Source organism: Hyperolius riggenbachi, chromosome 4, assembly GCF_040937935.1.
Source record: "Hyperolius riggenbachi isolate aHypRig1 chromosome 4, aHypRig1.pri, whole genome shotgun sequence".
Classification (NCBI taxonomy): Eukaryota; Metazoa; Chordata; class Amphibia; order Anura; family Hyperoliidae; genus Hyperolius; species Hyperolius riggenbachi.
In genome coordinates, this window is record NC_090649.1 from 215,724,932 (window position 1) to 215,737,023 (window position 12,092).

Below are 12,092 nucleotides of genomic sequence, written 5' to 3' on the forward strand. Positions count from 1 at the left end.
GAAGCCTATGACAGCCGATCACAATGATTGGCCGGCTGGGGGGAGGGATAACTTTTAACCTCTTGCCGTCCGCGTCACGCTGATGGGTGTGGCTGCGGCGGCAGCCCCAGGACCGCCTAACGCAGATTGGCGTGAAGTCCTGGGGCTCTGTTTTGCAGGAGATCGCATTTCCTGCTTGGGAGAGGGGCCCCGCCTTCAGTCTCTGAGCGGCTATTGCCGCTCGGGAGACTGTTAGACGGCGTGATCGTCGACTATTTCCATGTACAGAGCTGCGATCGGCAGCAGCGCTGCGATCGGCAGCAGCGCTGTACTGGGGACAGCCGTGTCACACGGCTGTCCCCCTGGGAGACAAGAGAGCGATCGGCTCTCATAGGCAGAAGCCTATGACAGCCGATCACCATAATTTGCTGGCTGTGCGGAGGGAGGTGGGGAGGGAAGCAAGATTTTTAAAGAAACAGGGTTTTTTTTTTTTTAAAGGAACAATAATATTTATAAAAAAATAAATAAATATGGGGGAGCGATCAGACCCCACCAACAGAGAGCTCTGTTGGTGGGGAGAAAAAGGGGGGGGGGATCACTTGTGTGCTGTGTTGTGCGGCCCTGCAGTTTGGCCATAAAGCTGCAGTGGCCTATTTCACTAAAAATGGCCTAGTCACTAGGGGGTTTAGCACTGCGGTCCTCAAGAGGTTAAGTACTTAAAGCTGCCTACTCCTTTGCATTGTAACATCCTGCTTACTGTATGCCTAATTGTAACCCCTCTCAACTTTGAAATTTCCAGACTTGTCAATAAAATGCATTTTAAACTGCCAGCAAGCAAATACTCAAAATAGTTTTGATAGTACTTTTCACTTATGTTTTGGTACTTTTTCATTTGCAAAGTACTGAAGTGTTATTATAAATTGAAGATGAAATTGTTTCTCCTAGGAGAAAACTCAGGAGAAAAGGGAATTGCATAATGGCCCGTGTTTATCTTTTACCCCCTTTACCCCAGCTCCACCCAGTGCTTAACTCTAAAATTTTACGTACAACCCTAAACTTCAGTCTAATCTGCCCAGCCCCACCCCCTTTGCACCTCACTCTCTTGCCTTATGCCTAACTACTTCATCCTCCTTTCTGCATCAATGTTTCACTGTAGCCTGACCCTACTGCCCTGTTCCTTACTCTATTGTACATTTTACTCCTCAGCTTAACTCTGATAATCTCCTTTGCCCTGTTTTATTCGTTTGTCCTTTGCCTATTTCTAATACCATCTTCCAGAATAAGTTCAACTCCAGCTTAAACAGTCATGTGCCTAACTTTAGTCTCCCCTCAACTATGTACCTAATGCTATTCTTAGACATCATGCCCCACAGTATAAAGTCCACTTTACCTTCTACCTCATTCATCCTTTGCCTTAATCTAAATTCATCCTACACTCTCTGCCTATTACCTTTTACTTGCCTTGAGTCATTTCTCTACCCCGTGCCCACTGTCTACCCTGTAGCCTCCATCATCCTAACACAAACACTAACACTACCTTACCACTTGCCCTTAACTGTGCCTGATTATACTCACCACCCCATGCTTCACTTTATATATCTTCTTATATATCTAATCCAACCCTCCTAAGCCCCACCTATGCCTGGCATCCCAAATTCCACTCTGCCCAGTATGTAGAAAACATCCCAATACACAAATAAGTAAAATAATTGAAAAGTGAAATTTCAGCCAAAATGTAAAAAAAAATTGATGTCTACCGAGAAGGGATTAAAACTAATATGTTTTAATATTTGTTTTATCTCCTGTTAGGAAGTTGTCTTCTCATCATTACCCATCTCAAAAGCCACTGTCACTATGGACAGATAATTATTTCTAGCAGAAATATAGGCAGGAATAAAACATTTTTTACTATAGTAAAGAAATGTTAAAACTTCAGTTAGATGTAAATTGTTGTGTGGGTCTCCATTGGGGTATAAACTTATGTCTTGTACTAATGTCATTGAGAGCAAGAAACAAGGGAAAAGCATCACACTGTATGCCCCAAAAAACATGTAACAAATGTAAAGCTGTAAACCCACATGATGCTGTTTGTTAATTCAGATAAGTGGGAATTCTTCATTTAGTTCCTGTAACAAAGGCATGGTCAATGAACAGGAAATAAGGTGAAACGTCTTCAGTGAGTATACAAAAAAAGAAAAAAAAATGGAGGCAAATCACCTTAAGGCCTCTTGCACACTGCAAGTGATTCCGATTCAGATTCTGCTTTTTAATCAGTTTTTACATCCGATTCAGATTCCGATTTGCAGTTTGCTCCCTGCACACTGCAAATCGTAATCGAATGTAAAAACTGATTAAAAAGCGTAATCTGAATCGGAATCACTTGCAGTGTGCAAGAGGCCTAATAGGGGTCATGCGCAAAACTATATGAGAGAAATAGTGAAAGAAAAAAAACCTATAAAGACTTATCCCCTGTAACCTTCTATATGTGTGTGCAAAAATGTTATGGTTGTACTTACACCTTTTAATTTTCTATATTTTTAAAACCACACATTTTGTATGAAAATCTTTTAAAATAGTTTCATGTGCAGAATAATCAAATCTGAAAACATGGTATATGAATGAAAGTTTTTAAACTCCATAAAGAACAATAGAGCATATTCACTAAACTGTGGAAAGCAGAATAATGTGTGTAAAGTCTCATCACATGATGAGTAGAGCATAATACATTCAATGCATCATGCTATACACACCCTAAGGCATTATACATGTTATTCTGCTCACCACAGTTTAGTGAATGTACCCCAATGTGCTACTTTCATTCACTACTACAAGCAGTATAAAAATTGCAGGGTAACCTGCATTTTGTTACTTGCCATATTGATGGGGCTTCTGTCCCGCTGATTTCCAAGAAGTCATATCCTTCTTCTAGTTGGAAGTCCGTGAAGACCAGTGCTATGGTATCTCCAGGCTCAGCAAGAATAGTCCAAGTACAGTCAGCATTATTTTCATATTCTGATGGGAAGTGAGGGCTTGAAATGATGCCACTTGTTCCTCGCAATGTTCCACCACATGCTCCTTCAGCTGATACATAAAAAAAAACATACTGTCACTGCTGTCCAGTAATTATGTATTTCAAACGCAATATAACTTGACTACACAGAGCATACTGGCAATATATTATTTTTCATATTTGCTTTATTTCTTTATTCTAGTTAATTAAAAAAATTGACACTGAAAATGTTGTAAATACAAGGTTATTTTCACCTGGCAATGTTTTGTGAGCTTAACATATTGTGTACTGTTTCAATAAAAAACATCTCTCATTGCAAAACCAACGCTTCGGATTTCTTAGCAAAAACAACATTAATATACTCTCATGACATACATATTTAAAAATCTCTAAGGTAAATATTTATGTATTTTTTTATACAGTCTTTTTTTGTGTTTTTTTTATGAGTTTTGTTTTGGTACCTATGGGGGTGGGGGAGGGGGCAGAAGGGGTTAATGGCTATAAATGTATTTGTTTAATGTATTTTTAATGTATGTTAATGCAATTTTACTTTTTCTCCACTAGATGTTCAAACACACTTTATCCTGCATACACTGAACTGTGTCCTGAGTAATCAGGAAGTGTGTTAACTTTTATTTGTATAAATGCTCAGTGCCTACTGGAGGAAGCAGTGATCATTCATTCATCATGCACTGTGATTGACTTTAGGAAAGCATGTCACCCTTTACCAATCATTGCACCAATGGATAGACATTGGGGGTGCATGGGGGCATGGGAAATCATTTATGTCACTTGTGAGAGTGGTTATGCACACACACACAAACACACACATATATGAATATATATATATATATATATATATATATATATATATATATATATATATATATATATATATATATATATATATATATATATATATATATATTGTATATCCCTGATCCTGGGGGGGAGTATTCAGGTGCTTATATGTATGATACAGTGATCCTCAAGTGGTTAAGCCTTTCCTAACTGAATTTTCCTAATTGGGCCTAGGACCTCAAAGGGGTTGTATGCCTGTATGGTTGACCTGCACAAAGTAACACAAACTTTGGCACAGGTCCTATCAAATTATACTGTATACTTAGTACAAATTGTGGTTATCCAATGTAAACTTATTATGCAATTTTTTGCAGTGGTCAAACTAGTTATTGCTAAAACCTGGATGTCCTCAAATCTAAGCTTTGACCAAGCTATATTTTATAAATTAAAAGTTATTGTGGATGACAGGATACCTAGATTCGAAAACATGTAGAAACCTTTGTATTCCCAGTACTACCATCATTTACCACTTCCCTCTTTGAAAGTATCTAAGCAACATTGGGCAAGATGGGCATATAACATCAGTGACGAGACTATGTGTTGAAGTTTATAGTCCAACTAATCAATATAGGTGGGTTTACAGCAAAGAAATCTACTGGTGCACTACCTATATTGTAACCTGATTTGTTATACTAAATCAAGTTTAAACACTATAGGGTCAAATACATTGTGCTCATATCTAAAGTGCCACTTTCAAAGTAGTGGATAAAAATTGCAGTGCAATAGACAATAGCAATCTATTAACCTTTATGAACTGTTAAACCACTACTAGGCTGCTGTAAACTGGGCCAGTGGGTAAAGGACCCTGAGAGTGGCAAATGGGAAGCACTCCCCTAACTTGCGTAATATGACACACTACCAATACCTAACACATACACATAACGCACATACACAATTCCCTGGGGCTTATTGATCCTGATAGCATGGACTAAGCCAAATTAGTAACCTGAATAGAACCTGAAGGCCCTACCTTTAAAGGGACTCCGAGCAGTGCAAAAACTATGGAAAGATGAATATCATTTTAAAGCTCTCTTTCTCCTCTTTCCAATGATATATAAACCGCCACCCTACGCCTTTTAGTTTTCACTATTTTCGCGATTGAAATTGCTGCGGCCGCGATTTCGATTGCGAAAATAGAGAAAACTAAAAGGCGTAGGGTGATGATTTAGGGGTCATCAGAAAGAGGAGAAAGAGAGCTTTAAAATGGTTTCCATAGTTTTCCATAGTTACATTGTATTACACAGGGCGACTTTTTCCTAAAGTCAGCAGCTCCATTCTGCTGAATGCAGCTGCTGACTTTGAGAAAAAGTCGCCCTTTGTAATACAATGTAACTATTGAAAGATGGATATCATTTTAAAGCTCTCTTTCTCCTCTTTCTGACGACCCCTAAATCGTCACCCTACACCTTTTAGTTTTCTCTATTTTCACGATCGAAATCGCGGCCGCGGCAATTTCAATAGCGAAAACTAAAAGGCGTAGGGCGGCGGTTTATATATCATTGGAAAGAGGAGAAAGAGAGCTTTAAAATGATATGCATCTTTCCATAGTTTTTGCACTGCTCGGAGTCCCTTTAAACCCACACTCTGTGTATATTCCTCATCCTACTCTTATCTCCCCTTCCCAAGATGCAGACTGCCACATATGATTTTTTAATTATATTTTCTTAGTGGTGTGACTCAGGATGAGACTTGTGTCACACATATGTCATTGGCATATGTGTAGTCCTGCCATGCTTGCACACAGAGGGGAGTGTGAGGGTATCAGTCAAGGTTGATAGGATTGAGAAGGACAAGATAAGCCTTGGAGCATCCAAAGGCTTTCTTCTACATGGGTAAGTATGTAACTTTTTGTTTAGGTTTACAGGTTTGCTTTAATTTCTTATCCCAGAAACAATTGGACAGTGTGAAGTGGTAAAGCTCTTTAAAGCTCTTTAACTACTCTAAGACCGCTCCACGCCAATGGGCGTGGCCGCAGCGGCAGCCCCAGGACCGCCTAATGCCAATTGGCGTCAGGTCCTGGAGCCGGCTACTGAAGGAGATCACGCGCATATCTCCTTCTTGGGGGGCGGAGCTTCACCCCCTCTTCAGTCTCTGAGCGGCTATTGCCGCTCGGGAGACTGTTAGACGGCGTGAACGCCATCTATTTACATAGTGCAGCACTGCGATCAGCAGCAGCGCTGCACTGGGGACTGCCGTGTGACACGGCTGTCCCCCTGGGGGACAAGAGAGCAATCGACCCTCATAGGCCGAAGCCTATGACAGCCGATCGCCAGGATTGGGGTTTGCTGAAAAAATAAAAATAAAAAAACCTTAAAAAATAACACAAAGCACACACATAAATATTCATTTAAAAAAAATAAATAAACAACTGGGGGGCGATCAGACACCACCAACAGAGAGCTCTGGTGGTAGGGTGAAAAGGGGGGGGGGGATCACTCCTGTGCTGTGTTGTTCGGCCCTGCAGCTTGGCCTTAAAGCTGCAGTGGCCATTTTAGTAAAAATTTAGGGGGGGGGGGTACCACTGTGGTCCTCGAGTGGTTAAAGCACTTTATGTCACAATGTTTTGTCCCAATGAAAATGAAGGTTCTTTCTGCAGTCTATATAGAAGGAAGTTAAGTCTTTATTTCATACAACAAGGCTGACACAGCTTTTCATAAACAAATCAAGCATAAATGATGATTTTAAGCTAATAACTGGAGTTAAAGCCCAACAAAAACCAAAGTTAAATAAGGTACATTTTCAAAGTAATCTTTCTGGTTAATGTAAATAAAATAGGAGATACTAGGTCATTTTGATGAGATCTATTTGCTGCTACTTATTGATGCAGTAATATTTTCCTATGATTAATTTTTCTGTATATCCTTATTTTTTATTGTTTTAATAAAGTATATTTACTCTACTGTATCTATATATCTTCCACTTATTAAATATACAGTAAGTGATATACAAAAGTGAATTTTTGTTGCAAGTGGTTAAGACATTAATGGCTGTGTGTTGAGTTATGTTGATGGGACAGCACATTTACACTGTTATACAAGCTGTACACTGACTACATTACATTGTACCAAGTTGTCATATCTTTAGTGATGTCCCATAAAAAAAGATATAATAATATACAGTATCTTACAAAAGTGAGGACACCTCTCAGATTTTTGTAAATATTTTATGTTCTCAAAGATGCATTGTAACGATCGGTGTCAGCAACCAGAGAGAGAATCTGATTATTGGCGATCTGCAGTATCCCCAAGAATACAGATATACCCGATTATTGAGGATCTGCAGAATCGCCAATAATCAGATATGTCTAACCTCTAGACACCTAAGTGTGTAAATGTTTTGGTGCAACAGTATCTTTGGACCACCGGGGTAGCAGGTGGTCCAATAAGTAGAGAAGACTCTACTGCAGTCAAGGACACCCGGAGAGAGAGTCCCCGACTGGTAAGGAGCAGTGTCCCCTCTGTGGAGCAGGGGGACCCTGCAAGAAGGCTGGAACCCCTATGGAGGGTGACAGACAGGAGGTCGGACAGGCCGGGTCGGCAACAGAGTATCAGATATGCAACGTACCAAATCAGAGATCAAAAGAGTAGTCAGGAAGGCATTAGGTCATAACAGATATCAGAATAAGGTCTAGTCTGAGGTGTGAGGGCCGTGATCTCAACACCCTGGAACTATGCTAGAGAATAACGCAGATGATATACAGTATTCCTAGTCTGGGGTGTGAGGGCCGTGATCTCAACACCCAGGAACTATGCTAGAGAATAACACAGATGATATACAGTATTCCTAGTCTGGGGTGTGAGGGCCGTGATCTCAACACCCAGGAACTATGCTAGAGAATAACACAGATGATATACAGTATCCCTAGTCTGGGGTGTGAGGGCCGTGATCTCAACACCCAGGAACTATGCTAGAGAATAACACAGATGATATACAGTCACTGGCTAAGTGTGGATTCCCAGGTCCACCTGGTTCCACCACACTGAAGGATCTGACTAAGGTCTGAGTGCTAACACATAGGCATTCGCAACGCCAGACAACCAGCAACTGAACAGCAAGAGATATATATAGTAAACCACCCCACAGCGCCGCCCAGCTCCCATCAACCAATCAATAGCCGAGCAGAAATCAGCTGACTGTCCCGATCAGCTGATCTTCCTCCTATTGGTATAAAGAGCCTGTCTAGCGGCGCACGCGCGCGTAGCTCTCCATCTGTGTGCACTACTAGGTTCAGCTAACCCAGACGCATGTTGTTGCGGGGAACCCGCCACACTAGACGCGGAATCCACCACTTTGCCGTCAGAACATGCGGTGGCCCCCACGCCACTCTGCCCATAGGCACCATCCGCTCCAGACAAACCAGACGCATGCTGATGCGGACAAACTGCCGCATCAGACGCGGAATCAGCCGCCTTGCTGCCAGAACATGCGGCGGCTTTTCCGCTGTTTATCACATGCATTTTGTTAAATCTATTTTCTCATTTCTTGTCTTTAACAGAGGCTATTCTTAGCTTAATTACTTTATTTGGCATCCTGGACTATTCTTTGCCAGCAGAGGAAGCAATATAATATATACAAAACAAAAGAAACAAAAGATATATGTAACTTATTGACACCATAATAGTTTTCTACACGTCAATATCTCATTTGACATGGATCAGATTGGTGGGCAAAAGGTTATCACTGATAATGTAAATTACATACTTGGGCAACTTAAGTGATGGAAAAATCTAAAAATCTCTGATGTGATTGATACTGAATTTAACTCTGGGGACATTACTACTATTATTTTAAAATAAGGAATTCATAAATTTGTGTAAATATTTTAATAAATTACTTTTTCATGGTGTAGGTATGTTTTTATTTTAACGTATCAATTTTTACTTTGGGTAAGGGGTACTAATGTGACAAACAAGAGGCAGGTGCACACAGTTTTGCACAATAGTAACGTATATACGTTAGTTATATGTCACAAACAATGTTAGACACATCCCCCATAGGTCCCCAAAGTCCACATAATTCCAGCAGATGAATGTTGCACTTCACATCCAATTCCTACTCCTTCTGTCAAAAATCATAGGATGGCACATAGACAGAGAGCTGCCACCACATCCAAGTGAGTAGCACTCACCGTGTGTTGCGACCTATTAGCAGGTCAAGATTTGCCTTTGGGACCATTACAGGTCGTCCCCCACCACCTTCCTCCACACATGCACCTCAATAAAAACGCCTCAACATAGCGCGATACTGTAGCTTTAATAAAACTTTTTAAAAACAATTGCACTTACAATCTTCCTGGTACATAAAAAGCGTAGAGTTTTTCCACACGGGCTCTCCCCCGTATAGCTGGCCGCTTGGCATGGACGATCCCTGCAGCTAAAGGATTCTGACCGCCGCGCGCTCTGTCCCAGTTTCCTCCTTGCCCGGATCACGGCGCTCAACATGTGGGATGCTCCGTAGTGTCTTCCGCGTCTAAGCCCCGCCTGACATGTTTCGTCACAATTGACTCATCCTACTGTGCAAAACTGTGAGCGCCCGCCTCTTGTTTGTCTTATTTCACTTATTAATAGAGGTGGCGATCTAGTGTGTGCCATTTCCTGTTCTCTCTGGACATTATAACTAGCCTATGCCAGCGTGAAGTGTGTTTTGTTTATAAGGGGTACTAATGTACTCATGTACTATTTCATCTGGTGTGGGGTGTATATTTGTTTTACAATAAATGGGGCTTCCCATTTTACCTTTATCTCACCCTACATAGAGGTGGAAAAATGCCCTTGACCACAAGCATTTGGACGAGGGTGATTTCCAACCTCTAGAGGATTTGCTACCCTCTCCTCTTCCCCCATCCCACAAACATACCATACTGAAAGTACTTGCTCAATGTTGCCCCAAGGTATCAATCTAGAATGGTTCAGGAAATAAATAAGGTAATACAGGCTGGCTGTCAACTGCATAACCAAAACTCTCCTTCCTGGCTAGCCAGGTTGCATGCTGGAATCAGTTTCTTGCTGAAACATTAAGGGCAAACCCATACATAGTTACATAGCTAGTTTGGTTGAAAAAAAAGACATCTGTCCAGAAAATATGGTAACACAACCCTGCACCTTTACATATCCCAATGAATCCAGATGAGGGCAAAAAAAACCTTACACTGCTTTTAAAATTGACTTACTACATTACCTTTATGTAATTTGTGTAATAATACTATGCAGACTATAAACCAGCCATGCACTTGTTCGTAATTTTTTAATGGAACTAGACCCCGACTGACTTTAAAGTCCACACGTAATTATATATAAAACATTACCACTACGCACAAAACATTATGCACCCTGAATGGATTTGTGTGCATTTATTAATTTTGCCAACTCAACACCACAGATGTTTAGTTCTAGCTGTTTAGAACTGTATCTGTCATGTGAAGGACAAAGTTAGCATTTTCTCAAACATGAACAGCAACCCTAATTGAGTCATCTGTAAAGAGCAATAAATATGTTGTAGTATCTATTAATAGTGCATTGCTGGAAGCATATGAACCATGCAGGGAATAATCTTGGCAAATGACATAGATGCTAAGAACCTGGATAACAGTTACATTTATCTACCTGCAGATTTACTGAACTTGCCAAAAAAGCCATTGTGGTTTGGCAGGACTGCTTTTACTTTTTCAAATATACAAATAACTAATCAAAAAAATTATCACATGCAAAAACACACATTTCATCTCTGAATAGTTAAGGTCTAAAAAAAATCTCAAACATGGTAAAATACTAAACATGATGATCATTTTAGCACTGAAACCTCTGACACTGTCTAATATACTGACTGATATTCACATGAGATAAAGTACAGTAAGCTATTTTATCAAAGTGCAGTCAAACTGATGTTGGTTACATCATGTGAAAACATAATTTAACTGTTGTGTTAATTATACCAAAAATTGTACAATCGTTTTGAATGCTTGACAATAGCATATAGTGATAAAGAGCTTCTCAGACTTTGGTTCCATATGACCAATGAATCACTCAGTTCCCAAGACACAACCTTACATCAAGACAGCTAGATGTTCTGTTGAAACTATATATTTTTTTCTTTGAGTATACATTCTCTTTGACTATACTTTATGTTTATATATTCTATCTTCCGCATGTCTATAACTTTGCTTTCCCCCTCACTGTGTAGCATCCATCCCCACTTTAACCTGCCACTAATATGAAAGTAGTTCCATAGTCAGGCTGTACTGCCCTCATTATATAGATTACCCCACAATCTTATGGATCATGTGGTTTAGTTTGGAATAGCTCAGGGGTTTGAGTCAATGTTGGTGGGCTCCACAATTCCTGGATCATACCAGCCTGCATGAGGGACATGAGGCGTGGGAGCCAAGGAAACATTTTTAAACAGATATTTTTTATAAAAAATAAGTAATAGAAATGTTTTTACATGCCTTGCATGCAAATGGGCACTGCTGTCTACAGTGCTCTCAAAAGTATCATCATAGCCATTGCCCTGCCCAGCATCCACACACTCTTAATAAATGTGCAGTTAGGCTGCCATCTGGCCTCTACAACAGCCAGTGATGTATAGGCAAACATAAAAAGTGCGTGCAGTGTTTCCTTATTCAGTTCAATGGAGACATGTATGAAAGCAGCAGCAGCCAAACATGGCTCCAAAACTTCAATAACTGTTTGCTGGCTGCTCACTTAGGGCCATATTCTATTGCTGAACTCGCCAGCGCTAAGCACAGGCGAGTTCTTAACTTAGGCGATGGAGGCATCGCCTAATCTAATTAAACTTTAGACCCCCCCCAGGCGGAAAAGAACTCGCTTGGGCGATATATTCGCCCAGCGAGTTCTTACCACGGAAACCAATTACCCTTATCATGTCTCCGGGAAGCGATGCTTCCCGGCAGACATGAGCGTTGGCTTAGACCTGCAAAAAGCAGGTCTAAACTAGCTAACGCACGTCGTCGCCGCAGCATCTGGGGGTCTCCTTTAATAAGGAGACCCCCAGAGCTCCCCATCGGGTCGGCGCACAGTTTAGAAGCCCCCACGCAGCTCTGCAAAGGCTCCCCTGTCATATGTACCGCCGCCGATCACCCGCCGCCTCTCGCCGCAAAATCCATCGTGTAAGTACAGTGTATCTAACACTGTAATTACTGTCCGCATAGAAGGAGCCCGGGTAAAGCATCTTTGAATCTGCAGCCGGGGCTCCCCATTGGTCCGCTGTCTGAGCCATTTTATTG

General features: G+C 40.9%; 1 protein-coding gene across 1 annotated transcript in view; it reads right to left on the reverse strand.

The window, feature by feature from the left end:
* The window catches only part of CSMD1 (CUB and Sushi multiple domains 1), a 2,205,021-nt gene that overhangs the window by 1,093,745 nt on the left and 1,099,184 nt on the right, over nt 1–12,092 (reverse strand). Inside the window, 1 exon segment of the mRNA XM_068281348.1 lies at nt 2,853–3,060. Within this exon segment, the coding sequence (XP_068137449.1) occupies nt 2,853–3,060 (208 nt within the window).